At 43.8% G+C, this 19,654-nt stretch overlaps 1 protein-coding gene across 2 annotated transcripts; it reads right to left on the bottom strand.

Annotated features, from left to right (window-relative positions):
* Positions 1–5,613: 5,613 nt before the first annotated feature.
* Positions 5,614–19,634, bottom strand: PDIA4 (protein disulfide isomerase family A member 4). 2 transcript variants are annotated; one of them, XM_087766278.1, is made up of 10 exons: positions 19,163–19,634; positions 13,833–14,007; positions 11,911–12,116; positions 11,106–11,244; positions 10,368–10,573; positions 9,525–9,683; positions 8,266–8,417; positions 7,150–7,309; positions 6,822–7,055; positions 5,614–6,273 (listed from the first exon to the last, which is right to left on the bottom strand). In XM_087766278.1, exons 1-10 carry the CDS (start codon positions 19,263–19,265, stop codon positions 5,858–5,860), a joined length of 1,950 nt encoding a protein of 649 aa, XP_087622404.1. In that variant the 5' UTR covers positions 19,266–19,634; the 3' UTR covers positions 5,614–5,857. The 2 variants fall into 2 exon arrangements, with proteins under 2 accessions (XP_087622404.1, XP_087622414.1); XM_087766288.1 differs by having other exon boundaries at positions 7,150–7,306; positions 19,163–19,633.
* Between the last annotated feature and the right edge of the window lie 20 nt (positions 19,635–19,654).

Raw genomic sequence — 19,654 nt, 5'->3', positions numbered from 1 at the left:
TAAAAACAACTCCAAGCACAAAAGAAGAGCCAAACCCCACATTAAAATACATGACTAAAATCTATTGTCCAAATGCATTAGCAAAAGTAACATATGAAATATTTCACATGGCAAGTGAATGCAAAACTGCCTTCCTTACTCAAAGCAGCACCAATTTCAAGAGCCATGTTCCATTTCCTGAATGCATTCTGTGGTTCAGAAATCAGCATTAGTGTAGCATCAGCACTTAACAGAGCTGTGGAGCTTTGGTTGTGTTGCATACTTTTTTTTTTTTTTTTGCAACAGGTGCATAGGTTAAATGCAAGTTATTAGGCTGAATATGGAAAGTAAACAGCTGAAAACTTGTGGCCTGATACATAAAGCAATCAGAATAGGTGAGTAAATGGTCCTGTCTAGCCTTGATTTCTCCGACTTTATGGAAATTTGAGTTACCATTCGCTTTTTTCCTGAGCCCAGCTTCTGCTGTATTTTCTTTTACTCTGCTTCTATCATTCTGAAGAGCAATTTATGAGGCTGTATTGCAGAACAACTCTCCCCTATTCTAAGGCAGAACATACTGAATTTCAGGAAGGCTACTGTAACTTAGACAAAGCAAGCAGGAGGGCATTCATCAAGAGCAGGCTGACAAGCATCAGCTTTCACTATGAAGAAACAACTGGCTGTTCAAAACCCCAGCATACGGAAATCCACCAGAGAACTGGGTTACCGATTGTAATAAGGGCTTTCTTTGCATGATTAGATTAAATATAGCTTTATCTCCTTTACCTTTTTGTTAATCAAGACACACGCAGTTTGGGATTTGAACAAACAGCATTTCTGAAACTGCAATGTCCACCTTTGTAATGTAAGGGTTCATGGTAATTCACAGAGCAGATCTCTTCCTCTCTATATGCAGAAACGAAACTGGAGAATGGCCACGTCCAGACCCAAGTAGTCTCACCCAGCCTCTGCGAAGGCATGGTAATTTAGATTTCATGGTGTGGACAGAGCTTGTCCAGACATTCAGGAATGGTGCAGAGAGCAACACTGCAAAGGGTCAGATAACACAACAGTGGCTTCATATAAAACCAGCTGTTCATGGCACAGAGACTCCAGCACCAACGTTAACTCATGTTAATGGTCTGTGGCCTCAGAGCATGCACAGCTGTGTCTCAACAAGCCGGCTTCAGTGCAGAGCAACCTCCACAGAAATCGAAAGAAAACATGCTGATTTATGAGCTGTGTACGATTCTAGGCACAGATGTCAAGACAGGTTGCACATGCCAGGAAAACGTTTCTCCTACCCATGGCTGTGTGGATTCATGCAACCTACCATGGGTCCAGGCAGGAAAAGAGGGGGAGCCCTCCCTTGACAAATGCACTGCAGTGGAGGTGTTGCAGGAATCACTGCACATCATACTTTGATCTGTGCAGCACTACTAGCTGAAGTACCACAAGTACCAGAAATGCCCAGCAACTGAAGCAAGATGCTACAGCATTTCAGTGCCTTTGGTTAGGGTTGCTCACAGATCAACCCACCATACCTGCTGTGTACTGAAAATGGAGTTTTGCAACTGAAGTACAGCAAACCAAAGACAAAGAGCTTAACAAATACAAGGCTCTCTACCAGTTTGACTGAGCAGGTTACATACTTGTTTGCACAGGGCTTGATGTACTCATTACCCCACGTCAAGGGCTAAGCGTACGGACTGCAATACTCAGTCCTGTGATCCTTGTCCAGTTCCAATGCAGGCTGTGACCAAAAAGCCTTTTGGAGCATGGACAGCTTGCAGTGGCTTCTCTTGCCTACCACAAAGGAAAGGACAGAAGTCTGACCACTACCGTTAATGCTACTTTCTTAAAAGCCTTTAACCCATATCATGTATTCTTATTCATGTTCTGCTTTTCAGAAGCCCGTTTTCTCACATAGCCTCAGGTACAAGAGGGAAGATAGATTAACTGTGGAGTAGTCTCCGGATCTGCAGTGCCTTGCTTGCTTGCCAACAACTAAATTTTGGGCCACACCCAGGCATCACCATAATTAACAGTTTTGAAGTATAAAATTGTTTCAAGTAGAAACCAAGTAATAACCTTGACTGTGAAGAGACATGTCCCTTTACTGTTATCAGTCTCTTCCAGTACTAAACAAGCTAGCTTTTAATGCAGTGTCAAGATCCCAGGCCAGTATTTACTGTCACCTTGAATGTCTCACAGACAGGGAACAGATGAACTCACTCCTCAGGGAGCACCGACTGTGCTAGAGTTGCTGCTTACCTTGACCTGATCCTTCAGGGAAAGGAAGCAGCCCTGAAGAAGTCTCAAGTCTGACTACTTAAAGACGTACTGCAGTTTACAGAAGATTCTTTATTTTCTAGAAGACGCATGCATGGAAGATATTTACACCAGGCCAGGCTCCTTGGAGCCTACCTGGGAACTGTTGGTCCTGTACTGAAGCATAACCTGCAGGCTTTCTTCTACTTGGAAGTATAATCAGAAGTGATGCCCTATGCTCATGCAGCTGTGGGTAAGAGCAAATGAGGGAGCTCCCTTGTTCTTCTACACTGCATGCAATTTATTTATTTCCTTCTGTAAGAAGGGAACACCAAAGCTGGTCAGTGGCACTTAGGTAATATTTTAATGGAGTTCAGGACGCTTAGGAACACATCCTAATGCATCAGGAAGGGAAAAACAGACATGCATAATGCATTTAATAGAAAACCCTGAAGATGGTATGACCTGTTCCCCTTAGGAGGCAATCACATTAAAAACCACTGTTCAGGTAGATAGCTTTATCTAACTGAGGCCTAATGATGGAGCCAGCCCAGTGAGTTTCACAAAGTTGATGTGATGTTGATAGTGTACACAGCAGGGGACAGGATACTGGAGCTAAGGAAAGCAGTTTGCTTTCCAGCATGACTTTGCCCAAAGCTGAAAGGCAACAGTACCCTCATCTTCCTGGGAAGCAATCAAGATAAATATATCAGTTATGGGGTGCAAATGCCAAGGTGTGTGGCACAGTCAAGAACTCGCAGGAAATGCAGCCAGAAAACACCAGTGTAAGGATGGATCAATTCCTCATTCCCTCTACTGCTCACAACCCAAACCCATGACCTACTTGAGGTAACGCTGCCTGCTCTTGCAGCTCACAGTTGTCAAGAAATTAAGTTAGCAATACTACAACTAGTGTATTCCTCTTCCTCATTCAGCTCTGACTAAAGTACGCTGCTCCAGAACAAAAGTCAGGTCTTTGAGCACAGCCACAACTTTGTACCTGTGCACCAGGCTGCCTCCACCTGCAAAGGCAGGGAAAAGAAAGCCAGGAGTGCCACACAAGCGCACATCGGACACTCCCCTGGGTCTTGCAGCTTTTACTGCCATGAGGGCTCCCAGCAGGCTGGGGAGGTTGTTTTCAACCCAGAGTGGTGTCAGCTCCTGCTGGGAGGAAGAAGTCTACAGAAACAGCACAGCATTGGCAATGACAACATTAGTAAGTCAGCACCTGCAAGAAGAGAGGCGAGAAACTCATCATCAACTTTGACACTTGTTGTCCTGAGAAGAATAGAGCTTCAGCCCTGCCTGTAGTCCCTGCCACCAATAAGGGACTTTCACTCTCACTTCTGTACATTCCATATTTATCCATGTCCTCCTGTTGGTTAGACATCTGTTTTGGAATAAATCCCTACAAGCCTGCAATTAACTAATAAGCAGGAGCTATTTAGTTCCCTGCAGTATTACATGAGATATGTGCTTAGGGATAGAAACTGAACTATGCTTAAGAACTGATTTATAATGTCTGTGCCTACTTCTTTGAAGAACTGAGTTGATCTCAACCGGCAGACAAGACAGAACTTGCTACTTGGCTTATGTACACTTTCTAAAGCTGAAAAGTAACCTCTAATGTAAGCTGGTACTCAACTGAGTCTGATCTCAGTCCTGTTGCCTACACACAGACATTTAATCACAGATCATAGCCTTTGAAGGCTCTACAGAAAAGCTGCAAACAGAAATGGCAAGTGATGGGAAGATAAAGCACTTGGTAAGAGTCTTGTAGGTGAAATATTGCTTAACAGATACCTGTACATTTAAAGGACAGTAGAGAAAAAGCCTTCTGCTATGAAAAGAGAAGACTGACAATGCCAGGGCCTGAAGCGAATTATTACACTGCTTTAACACAAAGCAGCAATTGAGATCTGATCCTGAATAGTTGCTTAACACTTCCTAGCTTTTGCTGGTAAACAACAGGAGCTGAATGGCATTCAAGCACACCCCAGCGCTCCGTGGAGATTTGATACCATCCCCTTCTTTCATAATCTGCTGGTGAGCTTTGTTCACCAGCTTCAGATAAATTGTTAAGTAAGAGAAAGCCTTCATGCAGTCACATACACCTCTGCAAGAACAATTCGGTAACAACCTAGACAGCAAAGCGTGGCCAACAGTCAGCATGGAACAGTCCTCTGTTCAGACAGCAGGAAGGCACATCCCTTCAACAGGGATGAAAAGTGCAGTAGGAAAGGATAGGGATTATGTACCCTCTTGCAGGCCCTTTTGGGTCCTTAAACTACAGCTTAACGGCCACCTCCTAGACATGAGTTTACCCTTGCTACACAGAAGACTGCGTCTCCACAGAAGAAAAAAGATTGGGTGGTGTTTTCAGATTTGCACACCCTCCAAAAAGTTGAAAACTGATGCAACAAGGAAATGCTGAAGGAAGACTGGTATTTGTCTTTTGCAAGACAGAAAACAGTGCTGCTAGGAGAGAAGTACTACCCATAAAATGAAATATGTATCGAAACTGCCTCAGTGACACTCAAGTCGCACACACCGCAGCAGCACAGCTCTGAGAAGAGGCAGACAGTGCTTCTGGAGTATATAAGTCTGCCATCCCAACATGTCCCATAAATTTATGGACATATCTAAACAGGACATTCAAGATCAAAATCCACTTTTAAACACATATACTGCCAAGTGCAGCACAGAGTAGATGCGATCATCCTTTGTACCTGCAGTAACTGCCACAGGAATAAAGTCCATCAGAAGGTCTCGGTCTGCTTCCCCAAAGAAGAATCACTACCAAACACTTTCCTCTCTGCAAAAGGAAAGGAAATGGTAACACAGATCTGATACCAGAATCCAAGCATTACCACCCACTAGATGCTCTTTCTACCACACTCCAATTACTCCAAAATATACATGGGAAGACTAAGATATAGATGGGTCAATACAGACTAGTAAAGAGAGGTAAATTAGAAAAACTTACTATGTTAGCATCACCCTCTCTACAGAGGGGCACAAAGCAAAAGCAGAGAGGTCTAGAGCACATGTAGTTAGCAAGTCACTGTTGTCTTATCTTAATAGGACTGAATAATTCATCCACACTTTAGAAGACCCTCATTCTTACCCTCAGCAGTGAATATGCTGATATAGTCACATGAATAGGTATACAGAAATAGAACAGAAGAGAGATTGGCTCAAAACACCCTTCCCCCCAGTAACCATACCAACAAATAAGAGAAAGAAACATTTGGCAGAGGCAGTTGGTTCTCCCTCTCTTTTTGGTAATACCTTTTAACTTAAAAAAAAACCAAAACAAACCCACACAACAGTTGCATTGGAGTCAAAGAATCAAGCTTAAGATAGTCACAAAAAATAAAGGATGTATTTTCTCCAAAGATCAAAACCATAACTAACGTAAGACATTCATATCAGAGAAGTAGTTCAGTGTCCAGAAAAACTTCTGCCATATAAAAAAAGATACTGCAATTGCTTTACTGCTCAGGAATTTCCTTGCTCAAATTGCTTAATTCTTCTTTCAAAGTTTTGTCAGTAACCTGCTTTTAACTACAACGTACAAACAATTTTTCTTCACCACTCATCTTATTTAAAGCTCTTCTTTTGTTCTGGAGAGTTTCGTTGCATGTTCCTCTATAAATTTGCTCAAATGCTCTAAATCTCTGTCCCCGCCTTCAAATTTAATAGGGCTGTTCTTCTTGTCCCTCGGAGCAAAGTAGATAGTGGGGAATCCCTCCACTTTGTAGCGGTCACTCGTCACGTCGTTGGCAGTAGCGTCCATCTTGGCTATGACTAGATTTTTCTCGTTCTTGTATTTTTTGCCTAGCTCAGTATACACTGGTTCTAGTTTCTTGCAGTGTCCACACCATGGGGCATAGAACTCTATGAGAACATCATTCTTTGGATCCATTACTATGGTATCAAAAGTTTTACCCACTACCACCTTCACGGGCCCTTTGTTATTTTTTGGCACTGGCTGGGACTTCACAATAGGCTTCAGTTTTCCTAGAAGGAAGCAAAACACATACCATTGTTAGAATACACTAAGAGCAGTCCTTACAATCTCCCCCAAGAACGATCAGAACTACATCCTCCCGCCAGGGAAAAGCGCTGCGCCAGGAAAAACATAGGCTAGCTTGCTGGTGACCTTTTAGCACAATAACCTTGTGAAATATGGGCAACAATTTGTTTCACAGTTTCCCAGAACCTTTCTCCCTCTTTTTATGGCTGTCCATCCACAATGTTTTAGACAGTGATTTATTACACTGGTTCCAAGTATGAACGATCAGCTCACACTTATTGCAAAGCTGCAAGAACATTTAGGCTTGCCAAACACGTTCAGTTTTAGAATATAGCTAGATGCCAAAGCACAGTTCAAGCAACAAAATTAATGAACTGAGATTAAAAAAAAGGCAAGAAACACCCAAAAGCTTTAAGCTACAGAGTACTATAAAGCTGCACGTACAACTTCATTGTAGCCATTGCCTCAGGAAAATCTCTTGGAAGGGGAAACAAAGCAAATGGCTTAGAGAACCCTATTTTAGAAACCATACCTTTTTTGAATGCCAGCACAAATTGCCTGAGTACATCAGAGTCAAACTCTTCTGGCTCCATGGCATATTTCTTGCCACCTTCATCCAAAATGGCGACATTGACATCCTCTCCACTCTCAAGCAGGCCCAAATCTTTTATTTCAGAAGAATAATCTTCCTCGTCAGAAACAGCAAACACGTATTCAGGGAAGTCTTTGGCCACTTCCAGGACTTTGCCTCTCCAGTACTGGGTAGCTAAGATACCAGAACACAACGGGATTAGTAATTTCTAGTTACTTACTGCTTGTTTCCTCCCAAAGTGAAGGAATGGTAATCTTAGTGAACTTACCAACACGATAGTCAAAACTAAAGTCTACAGAATAATAGACAACCACTAGAGGACGCTTAACGTATCTTTTAGCATCATTGGAAGGCTTGCGATGACCAACTAGAGGCAAAGCATGTTTTAGCACGTGCTCTTTAATCTCCGATCCATCTGTAGAGTCCTGCTTAAAAAAATCATGAAAGAAGTTCAGACAAATGCATTTAAGTGGCACTTCTGTTACACAATACTGAAAACTAATATTTATGCGTGCATGAATGAGAAAGAGGGGCATGTTATAAAAAATACTGTCACCATATACTTCAAATCCTTAAGCACTAAAGATAATTTAGTATTCTACCCTTAAACTGAATATTGTAATGGTACATTATTATTTGAATACGTAGCCTCTGGGTTAATGTCCTGGTTTCAGCTGGGATAGAGCTTATTTTCTTCCTAGCAGCTGGTATAGTGCTGTGTTTTGGATTTAGTATGAGAATAATGTTGATAGCAACAACTAAAACATCAGTGTGTTAAGTAGTGTTTATACTAGTCAAGGACCTTTCAGCTTCTCTTGCTCTGCCAGGTGCACAAGAAGCTGGGAGGGGGCACAGCCAGGACAGCTGACCCAGATTAGCCAAAGGGCTGTTCCATACTGTATGGCATCATGCTCAGTATATAAACTGGGGGAAGCTGGCCAGGGGGCAGTGACTGCTGCCTGGGGTATGGGCTGGGCATTGCTCAGCAGTGGTGAGGAATTGCATTGTGCATCACTTGTTTTGTATATTCTTTTATCATTATTATTATTTTCTCTTCCTCTGCTGTCCTATTAAACTACCTTTATCTCAACCCATGGGTTTTACTTTTTCTTTTTCCTGATTCTCTCCCCCATCCCACTGGAGAGCGGGGGGGGGGGGGGGGGGGCAGCGAGCAGCTCTGTGGTGCTTAGTTCTGGCTGGGGTTAAACCACAATAGTTAATTTCATAGAGCTTTCTTGAAAAAAGCAATACAGTTTGAGGGGACAAACAGGTTGCCTCAAATATGTAGTAGCATCCAACAGGAAGATGCCAACTGCTCATATGTACAAAGGAAGAGAACTTTTAATTTGCGCACAAACTTTCTAGCTTTGGATCAGCTACTCACTGTAAGATCCAAAACGTGCATCTTGGGCTCGTGCTTTGATTGAAATTTTTCTGGCTGCATGACAGCCAGTTTTCCTGGAGATGCTTTCAATAGTTTTGCAATCTCATTGCTGAAGGTGTGATGGAACTTGTAATCTTCTCTTAAACCGTTAGCTGAAAAATTAAGGGTAGGGAGAAGGAAAAGTCATCAAGAAGTGAACTGACAGCCTCTGACTGAAATCTTGAGACTGCACTGCAAGGAAACTCTCTTCCCATTCTCAAAGTGACATGGGACAACCCAGAGTCTTGGAGAACAGCTCTCATCCAGGGGCGAGAAGCATGTGAAAATAGATACAATTCGAGTAGCACTACTTGAATGCTATTCAACAACCCATCTACTTGATGAGTTATTCTACATATTCAAAAACCTTGAACAGCTTCCAAAACATATACAGTGAAACAGCTATTTGTTTATCAGTCTCCTACCTCTTGGCTTCCCCCCAAATAACAAAGTAGAGCTGGAAAGGAACTCACAAGGTCACCTAGTCAATCTATTTGCTTTGGGGCAGCCTGGGAAACAGTTCTGTATCTTGCCATGCTGGAGCAACCAAATCAGCTTCTAATGCAACTAAGTGACAGCAGCCCCAGAGGCAGGCATAGCCAGGGGGAAAAAGACACCACGCTGGTCTCAAGGCTCTGGCAGAAACCAAGGTGGCTGCGATTGGTTCAATCATGCGAGACACAGGGATTGATTGAAGGGACTGAGCACTTCAAGTGCTTAGTCTCTTCTGTGTGGTAGCAAATATCGTTAACAGAACTGCCTATGTGTCACATCAAAGGGGTTTTTAAAGAATGAAGATTGCCAGGAATGGTCTAGCTACCACCACCCCAAACAAGCTCAGCAGAGCCCAGCCTCTGGAACTGTCAGATACGACACAAGCAATAGCAGATGGCAAAGCTAGCAAAGATTTAAGCCAAGAAGCTATTTGTTCCTCAGCTAGGAATTTTCCCTCCTTTCTAGTTCACATGCTTTTAGGGACACAATACCAAGAGCAGGTATCTCCTGTGACTGGCTGATACTTTAGTTATAGCCTCAAAATCTGGTGTGAGCTTTATTCTTGAGTACAAGTGGAAGATCACCCTTCAGCCTTCTTCCTCTTATTCTTCTCCAACCTCCCCCACTGAACTAAGAGCAGAAATAAAGGATCTCTCCATGCCCAAAGTCCTGGGCAGAATCTCAACAAAACATACATTTCATTAATATTTTAAAACATTCTTTACCTGCTTCCTGATAGAGCTGATACGCTTTGTCATTCTCTCCACTAAAGACACCAATGATGATGACATCATCCCCATCCCTCAGAAATTCCTGTACCTGCTTGGTAGCCTGAATCTGTTTGGATGGAGGACCAGCCTGTTCAATCATGTAATCGACAATACCTGCGAGACAAACCCACCCCCAAAAAAGTTGCTTAGAACATTTATTGAAGTGAAAGGTTCAGGCATTCCCTCTACGACATTTTTTAATACCACATTTCCCATAGACACCTTTCTTTCTGTGCAGCCCTCCCACAGTAACTCAAAGACCCAATCAGCAAGACCTCAGTCCAAGTTTTTAAAGCTGCAGTTCTGGATATTGTCTTTCAGGTTGGTTTCAGAAGAGGTGACCGAGCACGAGTTCCATGGATATCAGCTGATCTTTCAAGTAACCCTCCCTTCTGAAATTCCAGACCCTTCACTGCCTCCTGACCTTGCTATGAGCCAAAATTCTATGTGGATAGTCTTAAGTTGTCCCTCTTATGAAAACCCAATATTGAGCACTTTGCCAGCCCTTATGCTGCATTCCAGTGCAATTAAAAGGCTGCCCATTTACTCATACTACCACTGCTTCACCATGTGCATTTAACTTATTTTATATTAAAAGGAGCTTATAGTACCACCATAAGATGTTATAAAGATTAGAGACAAATTTATATTGCCAGCCTATGTAGGTATGAGAGCACAGCTTTTGAGGTTCCTCAACTACCATTGCTATGATGTTAACAAGTCTGCAAGTCCTACAGATACATCAAAACATTTGTGGTCAAGCCCTCAGAAAATACGAAAAAGCAGTAGCTGCAGTACCGTATTTTTCCCGGGGACCACTGTAGTCATAAGGTTTGCCCTTGCGGAATATTTTCAGAGTTGGGTAGCCAGTAACATCAAACTTCTTTGCAAGCTCAGTTTCAGCAGTGGCATCGACCTTAGCCAGGGGAATAGGAGGTGTGCGCTTGCTGAGCTCCTGGGCAGCCTTCTCGTACTCTGGAGCAAGCCTTTTGCAGTGTCCGCACCTAGGGAAGGTGAGAGGAGGGGAGTTTTTACAAGCCATGAATCCTGCTAGGTTCCTTCTGCCTCTGAAGTGGAAGAGTTAAGTGTTCCAGAATGGAGAAAGTAGAAAGGGGGTTATTCCATCTACAAGAGGACACTTCAGTCTAGGAAGACTTGTCTCTCCAACCTGAAGCTAGCCTCTGTGTCTGGCCCCACATTACTACATGTAGTTTCATTTTGAGAGGCCATTTTTAAACTAAGAACCAGCTCTCTTTCCTTTTCAGTATCTCTCAACATGTCCTCAAATTAGTAAATAAGGAGAATCTTCAGTGAAGTTTTGGAGACCACTCCTTGCTGAGACACAGATCAAGTCTAGTTTTCAAGTGATTTGTAATGTGATCCTAGGTCCAGATTGGAACTAAGGTAACACCAGAGCTACGCACACCTGCACAAGGCAAGGCTCTTTAAAACAAGCACAACAACAAAAAATAGGTTCACCAAAAATGCTCAGGCCAGCTGTGCTAGGGAAGTACAGGTGACTGCCATCTTGCTTACCATGGAGCATAGAACTCCACCAGGATTATGTCAGCACCATTCACGACATCATCAAAATTATCCTGGGTCAATACCAGGGTAGCCTCTGGTGGAGGGGTCCAATTGGGGTCAGAAACCTCCTTGACTTTGGCCACAATTGCTGAAATACAGTTCAACAGCTCAATTAGCAAGTTTGCATTATCATACCAGTAGTGTATCAAATGCAAGAGTTGCTATGAAGAATTTAAAATCACGAGTGGCAAGCATGGTCTTGGATCAAAGCCTACATGTCAAGCTTACACAAGAACAGTCTTAATCTCCTTTATGCTTTACTTCATTGTTGCTATTGCCAAGGTCTTCTCTTAACCCCATAGAGCATTTTACTTACACAGAGCACAGATGTGTACTTTGCAGCACCATAGCACATGAATTCCATCTCAAAACAGACAGAAAAGGTAGTTTCCCCCCCCCCCCCGACTGAAGTTGGACACATTCATTAAGCAAGAAACAAATGGGTTTATATACAGTCAATATACAGATCAGATGTTTCTTATTAGCTGATCCTTCAGCAAGCATGAGACTACCTCTTCTAGTCAAGTCATATTTCTAGAAACCTTCCATCAGTAACAGCACTACCCATTACCTGCAAAATTGTTCTCTAGCATGCAGCCAATTGAGAAGAGAGGCAAAATTTGAGCCTTCATAATATTATTCTGCTTAAGATAAAGTAACTTGAGATCAAAGTCCTTCAAAATAGTCACATTAAGAAGCAAGACCATATACTTCTTTGCTTTATTACAGAGAATTGCAAAGGACCGGTGCTTACCATCTTCTGTCCGAGAACCGTCATAATCAACAGGCTGGCCTTTTTTCAGGATTTTGATGGTTGGGTAGCCACTGACATCAAAACGACTTGCTAGCGAAGTGGCTGCAGTAGCATCTATTTTGGCAACTGGAATAGGAGGGTCATTTTCCTTCAGAGTTTTGGCTATCTTTTCATATTCAGGAGCAAACTGCTTGCAATGCCCACACCTGTCAGAGGAAGACACAAGTAGCTACATAAATGTGAGACAGACCCACAAGGGTATTTTGCTATTCTGCATTTCCAGGATGCCTTCTGACAGATGTTCACAACATAAGAATGTTCTTCTTGTTATGTTTTCAGATCATGAAGAGGTAGAGAGTAACTGTAGCTAACGTGCTGTTTGTTCAAATCCCAACTTTTTTTTTTCATTCAAAAGGCAACACATTTCCATGTATGTTTTATAAGCCCATTGTAAAAAAAATTCAACAATTCCTTTTAAAAACAAAACTGCAAACCTCGTACCGTGCTTCTCCTTCCTCCCTGGCCCCCCAAGTATGGTCTCATTCAGACCAGCTTCTCCCTAAGCTAGGTTCGTCTTCTCTACCCAGCACCCTAAACTGAACTGAAGTGAAAAATGAACCAGTAGTTAAGTTGGCCTAATGAAATCTCACACCCACCACGGTATCGCAGCACCTGCTCTCTCTCTGGCCACACCAGAACTTTTTGGGAAGGGCAGAAGCTCCTGATGCAAAAGCTGGCACGACAGAGGATATCAGCATAAGAAAAGCTGATAGCTTGATGAGCTGAAGACGAACCAGGAAAATGAAGAAAAAAAGAAGGAAAGTCATGTGCAGCAGACAGCCTGTACTCCTTAGCCTCTCAACTGGCAGGAGGGGGAGTAGAAAAAAGAGAGGTGTTTAGTCTGTGATGACCACACATCTTTCTGCTCGGATAAATTAAGCTTCATGTTCAGTTTTCATGCAGGCAAACTACAGCTGCAGAAATAGTACCTACAGCCAAGCAGGGATGGCATTCTCTGTAATGAAAGTGGCATTAGTTAAAATGCAACTACACCTCAAGCAAGATCATATTCTCCCCTCTATTCAAAGAGTAGAAAAGGACAAACAAGTAAGTCTTTATATCACTAACCCACAAAGGAAGAGAGGTTCTGGCTGCAACACTAACTCAGCAACTTGACTGCAAATATATTCTGCTCTTGTTTTTCCCCACTTTTGTCCATAAGAATGCAAAAGAAGATACATTCTGACCTAAATTCTTGGTCTCAGTTGTATGCAGGTAAATCCACTGTAGCTCCTCTGAGCACACTGGTGTTACTCTGTGTACCCTCCTATGCCAGCAGAATTATCATCATTAGGTAGATGTATGAAGCACTGTTTAAATTGATAATATGAACAACCACACCCTTCTGGCAAGGGCAGAGATTTGAACCGCAGAAGGAAAACCTTCTAGCAATTCCCCTGCTAGAGAAGCCTCCTCCATTCCTCCATCTAGATGAGCAAGTGCACAAGTTCTCAGTGGGCCAGCACAATGACATGATAGCAGGCTGCGAGAACACACTCCATGACTTTTCTGGTGCTCACTGGGACCATCTCTGTTCCCTGACAGGCACAGAGCAGGGATGGAACCAGGGCTGTGCTTCCCTTGGCATGTGATCCCTCAGCATGACCCACATCTGTGGAGAAAGAAGAGGCTGTTGTCTGTTGCATGGTACAGGGGCAAGGAAAAGGGTACCTCCCACCACCAGAACCATCTCCTACCCTGGACTATGGTAAAGTCCAGTGCTTCTCCTGCAGGCAAGCTACTCCTACATCATCTTTAAAATTGCAATCCAAGCTCACCTTTTAGGAGTGTGTCCTGTCAGAGAAGCCCCCAACAGCCACCCCATCCCGTACCTAAGGAGGTACTACAGGCTGTGAACCCACCATGGTGCATAGAACTCCAGCAACACAGTGTCCTTGTCTGCAGTAAAGGTGTCAAAGTTCGCATCATTCAAGACTAATACGCCATTTTCTTCTTTAACTTCAGAATCGTCATCATCATCTTCGTCGTCTTCGTCATCATCATCACTGTCATCATCAGCTTCTTTTGTAACAGATTCTGGGAAAGTAATAGCAAAAATGCAATATGGATTAGATTGTCTCGAGTTTAACATTAAAATAACACTACCAGGTTAAAGATGGATTAAGTATATCCCATGGTTAAAAAGAAGTATCAACATAGGTTAATTCCTGCTTCGCATACAATGACAGCTCCCTCAGATTGCAAAGAGTCTGGACTCTGATGTTTGACCAGTCCCATTTCATTTCTGTCCATACTATGCCAGCTAACAATATCAATATTTCAGTAAAGTGTCAACATGTATTTTGCTCTTCAGGGCAAACTAACAAAATGGACACAGTAAGAATTAATGCAGACCTGTGTGACAGTTGCTACCAAGGTCCATTGGGTACCTTGTTGAAATGTGGTAAGTGAGGCACCAGACATGTTTTGTTGGGCAAGAAGGGCACGCAGACGATACCTAATTTTTGCAACCACAAGTTGCTGCGCTTGAAGGACAGTTGTTTTGCTGCATGATAGAGGGCTTCTGTTTGAATTCAGGTATCTTGTACCAAAAAAGCAGATGTTATCTGTCCCCAATGCTTTCCTTGTACACTTACTCACTACACCTGTAACACCACAACTGCTACACTCTGCCTGTCTGAAGGTCTAATAAACAGACAGGCTTGCTATAAACTCAAATGCTATATTTTCACTACTACCAAGGTGATTTAGAGTCAGCACTTAAAAATTTTGCTTCTATTCTTGACTGCTCAATCCCACCCCTGCCACCTCAATTTATCTTGCTTTCAGTTACAGCAATGTTTCAGGTCTGCAATTCATTGAAGAGGTTTTTCACTCACAGGAGCATTGCTCTATTCTGGATCAGCACCAAGCTACAGAGTGAGTGTAAAATCAAATAAGTGACTGTCAGGGAAGTCCCATCTAAACCCACTCCCACGTACTTGGCAGATGCAAGGTACTCTTCTGAAGTAAATGGAGTGAAAACTTCTTTCAAGAACTTTTGGGGAGGCCTTTGATTTAAGGAGACCAAAACAGCTAGTCCAGAACAGGCCTTTCAAGGAGAAAGTAGATTTGCTAAATTACCAAAGTAGAGTTAGCATATGAAATATGAAGCCAGGACATTTCAACTGGTTCAGTCTTTGTTAGCTTGGAATTTGAGATGGTTTCTTTAACATTTGATCTTTCACACGTTCCTTTAAACTTTTTTTTCCCCCAAACTGCTACAATTCACTGCAAGCGGACCTTCCTGAATGACTTTAAAGGTATTTCAGTCACAGAACAAGTCATGAAAATACCTCATCTCAAATGAAAACTATACAAGAACGAAGCTAAGGCCCTTTCAACCACGGGAAGTTCCAGGATTAAAAAAAAAAAAAAAAAAAAAAGTTTCTTGTTCAAAACTATTCTCTACTTAATTTTAATTGGCTTTTGACTAAGCTGACAAAAGTTACTGCAGCAGGACAGCAAACCATGTACATCTAAGTTACTTACTCAGGACAAGAATTCTGAAAATACTCTGATTTCACCTGGAATTTGAAAGTCAAGAATGATAAATACGTAGTATCCAGGTATGAAAAAGTGATTAAAAACAAACCCCACTATTCTCAGACCAAGAGCAGACCACAGGAACAAGCCCACTGTGGACATAATTATGATGTTGAATTGCAATAGCCATTTTTCTGTTAGAAGAAGGTATTAAAAAAATAATTCTATACGCTCTCAGAAAACAACATGCACCCCTGGAGAGAACGCATTAATTTTAATTAGAACCCAGCTTTATACACCACCAACATATTAAAGCTTCTGATGAGGAGAGAGATCACAGGACATCATTTATCATACAACAGTTGTCACCTGGATTAAGTTTCTTTAATAACTATTATGTTTCATCTGATCTATGAAGCAGGTAAAAGCACTATTTGTAAGTGGACAATGCCTCCTGTGTTGCTCCCTCTGGGCACTTGCAGTGAAAGGGCTGAACTGTCAAACGCCCTTGAAGTGAATCTACAGCAGTCATTTACCTATGGGACTGCACTGGTGAAAAAAAGCTAGTTTTCAGGAGGTTTCAGCAGTCAAAAATTCTGCTTACATGCATGCCCAGCAGTTTTGAGGGCTATATTTCACCACGGGGTGTTTGTGGTTGGTCTGTGCCTGAATTCCCAGCAAGTTGCACAATGCCCATTGCTTTTCCAAGCAAATCACTTCAGACTTGATTTTTCCTGACACAAGAGAATGAGCAGAACTAGATGGCTAATTCTGGCCATGCATCTCTGAAACTTACCACTGGGCTGCAACTCTCATTCCTGCTTACTACGCTAACTACCCACCCCTGACAGAGAAAGACCACCGCAGCTACTGTGGCACAAGCTCATGGTTTGGAAAGCTGAGAACAAAACATCACCTACAAAAACATCCTGCACAAGTGGAAAATCTTACCACTAGCTAACATTCACCATGGAAATAATTTTCTGTCTTTCACTGCAAGTGTCTGTATAGCCTGCCATCATAAAACTTCCCTGACAGCGATACATTGTCATGGACATTACAAGACACCCACTTCCTCTTCCTCAGAGATGGAGGCAGGACAGTGGCACATAACAGCAGGACTCCAGCTTTTCCCAACTGGCTTATGGAGGGCATGCATTTCCAAAAAAAAACCCAAAACAACCCCCCCCCAAAAAAACCAAAAACCCAAACAAAAAACCAACTAACCATCACCAAAAGTTAATCACACTTACAAACTGGTCCTTAAGAGTGCAGACTCACCCTCTGTAGTCTCCAGCTTCACCGACACCTAGGGTTATCACAGCTACCTCTCACATCCCCTTTAGTGTTGGGACTGAAAGACCTGCTTCAAGGACCTGATCGAGTATGGGAGAGGTAAGCTGGACTTTTTTCATTAAGAGTGAGAAACTTTCTTTTGCATTAATGATTTACAATTTGTATAGAACAGATACAGAATGAGTCTAACTGTGACACCTGAAATGGCAGAAGTAGCTAATAAATATTTGCATAAAACAGCTCATGAAAATAAAATAGCTGCACCCAAACTGAAGTGTCTTTGTTTCTTAAAGCTACTTGCAAAGCAGGTGGACAAACCAGCAAGTGACAGCGGTGGCTAAAACCTGCCCTCCAGTAAAATATGGACCACTCCCTTTTACCGCAACAAAGCATTTCCACAAATTTCAACACATGATTACAGAAGTCAAAAAAACATGATGAGGATGACACTCATTTTAAGACTTTAGGTACACGATGCTGGCTGGCACGTCTTCTTCAGGATGACAGCTACTCTAACTGAAATTCTTATAGTAACTTCACTGAACTTTCAACATTTATTGGAAGTCTGGCCTAGTAACTTTTTCTTAAGTAGAGTGAATCCCGCATGAAAAAGCTGCATCCAGGCATCAGTGACTTCTGGATTCTGCCTGAAAATTTCCTTTTGAGGAGGGCACTGCAGTGTCTGTTTCTCAATTGGATGAGCTCAGTTTCCAGAAACACAGAAGTCAAGACTTGTAATCTGTTGCCAGGGCATTCAAAAGCCTTTTTATGAAAGCAGTCTTCCTCAGTCTTTTCTGTAGTGGATCCTCTACATGATCCCTCCTTTTCCTTCATCAGGATGCGAAGGGTGTAACAGCCATGACCAAGGCTAACCGTGCTGAGAGCATATTTGCCCCACTGCCCTAGTCAAACGTCACTTCCAAAATTGTACAGTGCAACAAGTTTGGTTTCATGAGTTTTTCATCTTCTGAACAACCAATTTTCATAAGGTTACTTGCTTGTTGCACACTTCATACAGGTCTGCATTTCAAGGGCAAAGATGGAAATCCCTAACTACATGCATTTTTAAAGGAAAGGTTTGGTAGAGCCTAGTTCATGATTTATATACAATTTTGAGATATACAATAGAAATAGGAAAATGCAATGGATCAGTGTTCACCCTACACACAGGAGGAAATACTTTTGTCACTGTGCATCTTTGATCCTGAGAACTCATATGATAAGAAAAGTGCACATTGGAAACAGTGATGAGAGCCTGGCCCGCGAGAAGCTGAGCTACTGCTGCCAGCCACAGGACCCAGGCTTTGCTGAAACATCACAGGTGTCACTTCATCATTTGGAGGTAGTAGGGGGAATCAGTACTGGGCTTTGTCACATGTTACAAAGTGATGACAACCATTCTAGCTAAAAGCAGGGAAACAGACATAATACAGAATCTTCATGTGAAGCTCTTTTCTTTAATTCTAAGCTGAAATACACATATCTCCTTACTGCAGATGCTATATCCTATAAAAAAATCTTTTCATCTTTATTGTACAGATCATACAGTTGGTCACACAGATATAAATGCGTTTGTTCCAAGTTTCAGTGCCTGTTCACTGAGCAAGAATTTGCAGGGCAGGAGCTCAGGAGGTCATCCATAATCCTGTCTCCCTGAACGCCCTCTAATACTTAACATACAGCAGTGTTAATGTAGAAAGTACAAAACATGTAGGATTTCTCAAAATCCACGTGAAAGATGCTTAAAAACAAAAAAGAAGCCCCTTCAAATGCCTGCCTCCTACATATAGGCACTAAACTTGGTAAGTCAGACCAGCTTTGTTTCAGCTAATTTTGGAAAGGAGAAGACACACATCAGTGAAATTCAAAGACAATGGGAAAAAACACCAAGGAGCTAGCAACACACAGCCTTCCTTCTGGGAAAAAAATAAACAATCAGTTTCAAACACACAGAATGCACAGATCCCCTGAACTCAGGGGTAAGGAAAAGAGTGCTCTGTCGGTTAACGAAATTACAAATATCCTGCTCATGTAGAAGTCAGCAATTGCCAACACGGCTAATTACTAGCTTTTAACTGCGCGTTTAGAAGCGGCGCGGCAGAGCTGCCGCACAGCGAAGGAGAAAGCAACGCCGTTGTGACAAGCAGGCTCTGGGGGGCACCGGCACCTGCACGGAGGGGGACCAGGGCCCTGCCTCCGCCGCCTCGGCCCCGGGGCCTGCGGGGAGCAGCCCGGCGGCGGCCCGCCAGCGCCTCGCAGGCCCAGGGCTCCGCGCAGCGCCCGCCCCTCGCGGCGGGGGGAGCCAGGCCGCGCACCGGAGGCCGCGGCACCCACGCGCCCAACGCTCGCCGCCGCCAGTCCGTTCCCCGCCTCGCCCGCACGCAGCCCGCCGCCCCCCCCCCGCACTCACCCCCGTCGTCGTCGTCCTCCTCGGCCGCCACGCCCCGCGCCAGCAGGGCGATCTGGGCCAGCCCCAGCAGCACCACCAGCACCCACAGCCCGCTCGGCCTCATCCCGCCGCCGCTCCGCTCCCTGCTCCGGCCCGCACGGCCCGCCGCGCCCCTCGCGGGACGCCGCGCCCCCTTGATTGGCTGCTGCCCTACGACGCGGGGCGGCGCGGCCGCCAATCGCCTCACGCTCCCCTCGAAGCGGCTCTGCCGCGCAAGGCCCGGGCGCGCGTCACGAGCGCGGCGTTCCCAGCGCCCCCGGCCCCCAGCCGCCACCGCCGCTCCGGGCTGCGCGCTTCGCCGCGGCGGGAGGAGAGCGCGATCGACCGAAGCAGGGGGCGTGCGCGCCGCCGTGCGTAAAACTAGACGCCTGCTCTGAGGTGCCTCTCCCCCATTGGCTGCCCGGGGGCCGCCAACCGCCGGCTGCCACGGTTCAGGCGCAGCCGCTCTGGGAG

The sequence above is a fragment of the Nipponia nippon genome, unplaced genomic scaffold (assembly GCF_047370975.1).
Source record: "Nipponia nippon isolate SJK-2023a ecotype South Korea unplaced genomic scaffold, ASM4737097v1 scaffold_1, whole genome shotgun sequence".
In the NCBI taxonomy this organism is placed as follows: Eukaryota; Metazoa; Chordata; class Aves; order Pelecaniformes; family Threskiornithidae; genus Nipponia; species Nipponia nippon.
The sequence above is the reverse complement of the archived record's forward strand: the minus strand, read 5'-3'. Positions and strand labels throughout refer to the sequence as shown.

What these genes read in the sequence shown, in the direction of transcription:
- PDIA4 (XM_087766278.1), bottom strand. Translation starts at nt 19,265, where the DNA reads ATGAGGCCGAGCGGGCTGTGGGTGCTGGTGGTGCTGCTGGGGCTGGCC. An exon ending in CGGTTCTCGGACAGAAGATG is followed by an intron (nt 11,245 to 11,910) that starts GTAAGCACCGGT and finishes ACTGTATTTCAG; the next exon opens with CAATTGTGGCCAAAGTCAAG. An exon ending in TCAGCTCTATCAGGAAGCAG is followed by an intron (nt 8,418 to 9,524) that starts GTAAAGAATGTT and finishes TTAATTTTTCAG; the next exon opens with CTAACGGTTTAAGAGAAGAT.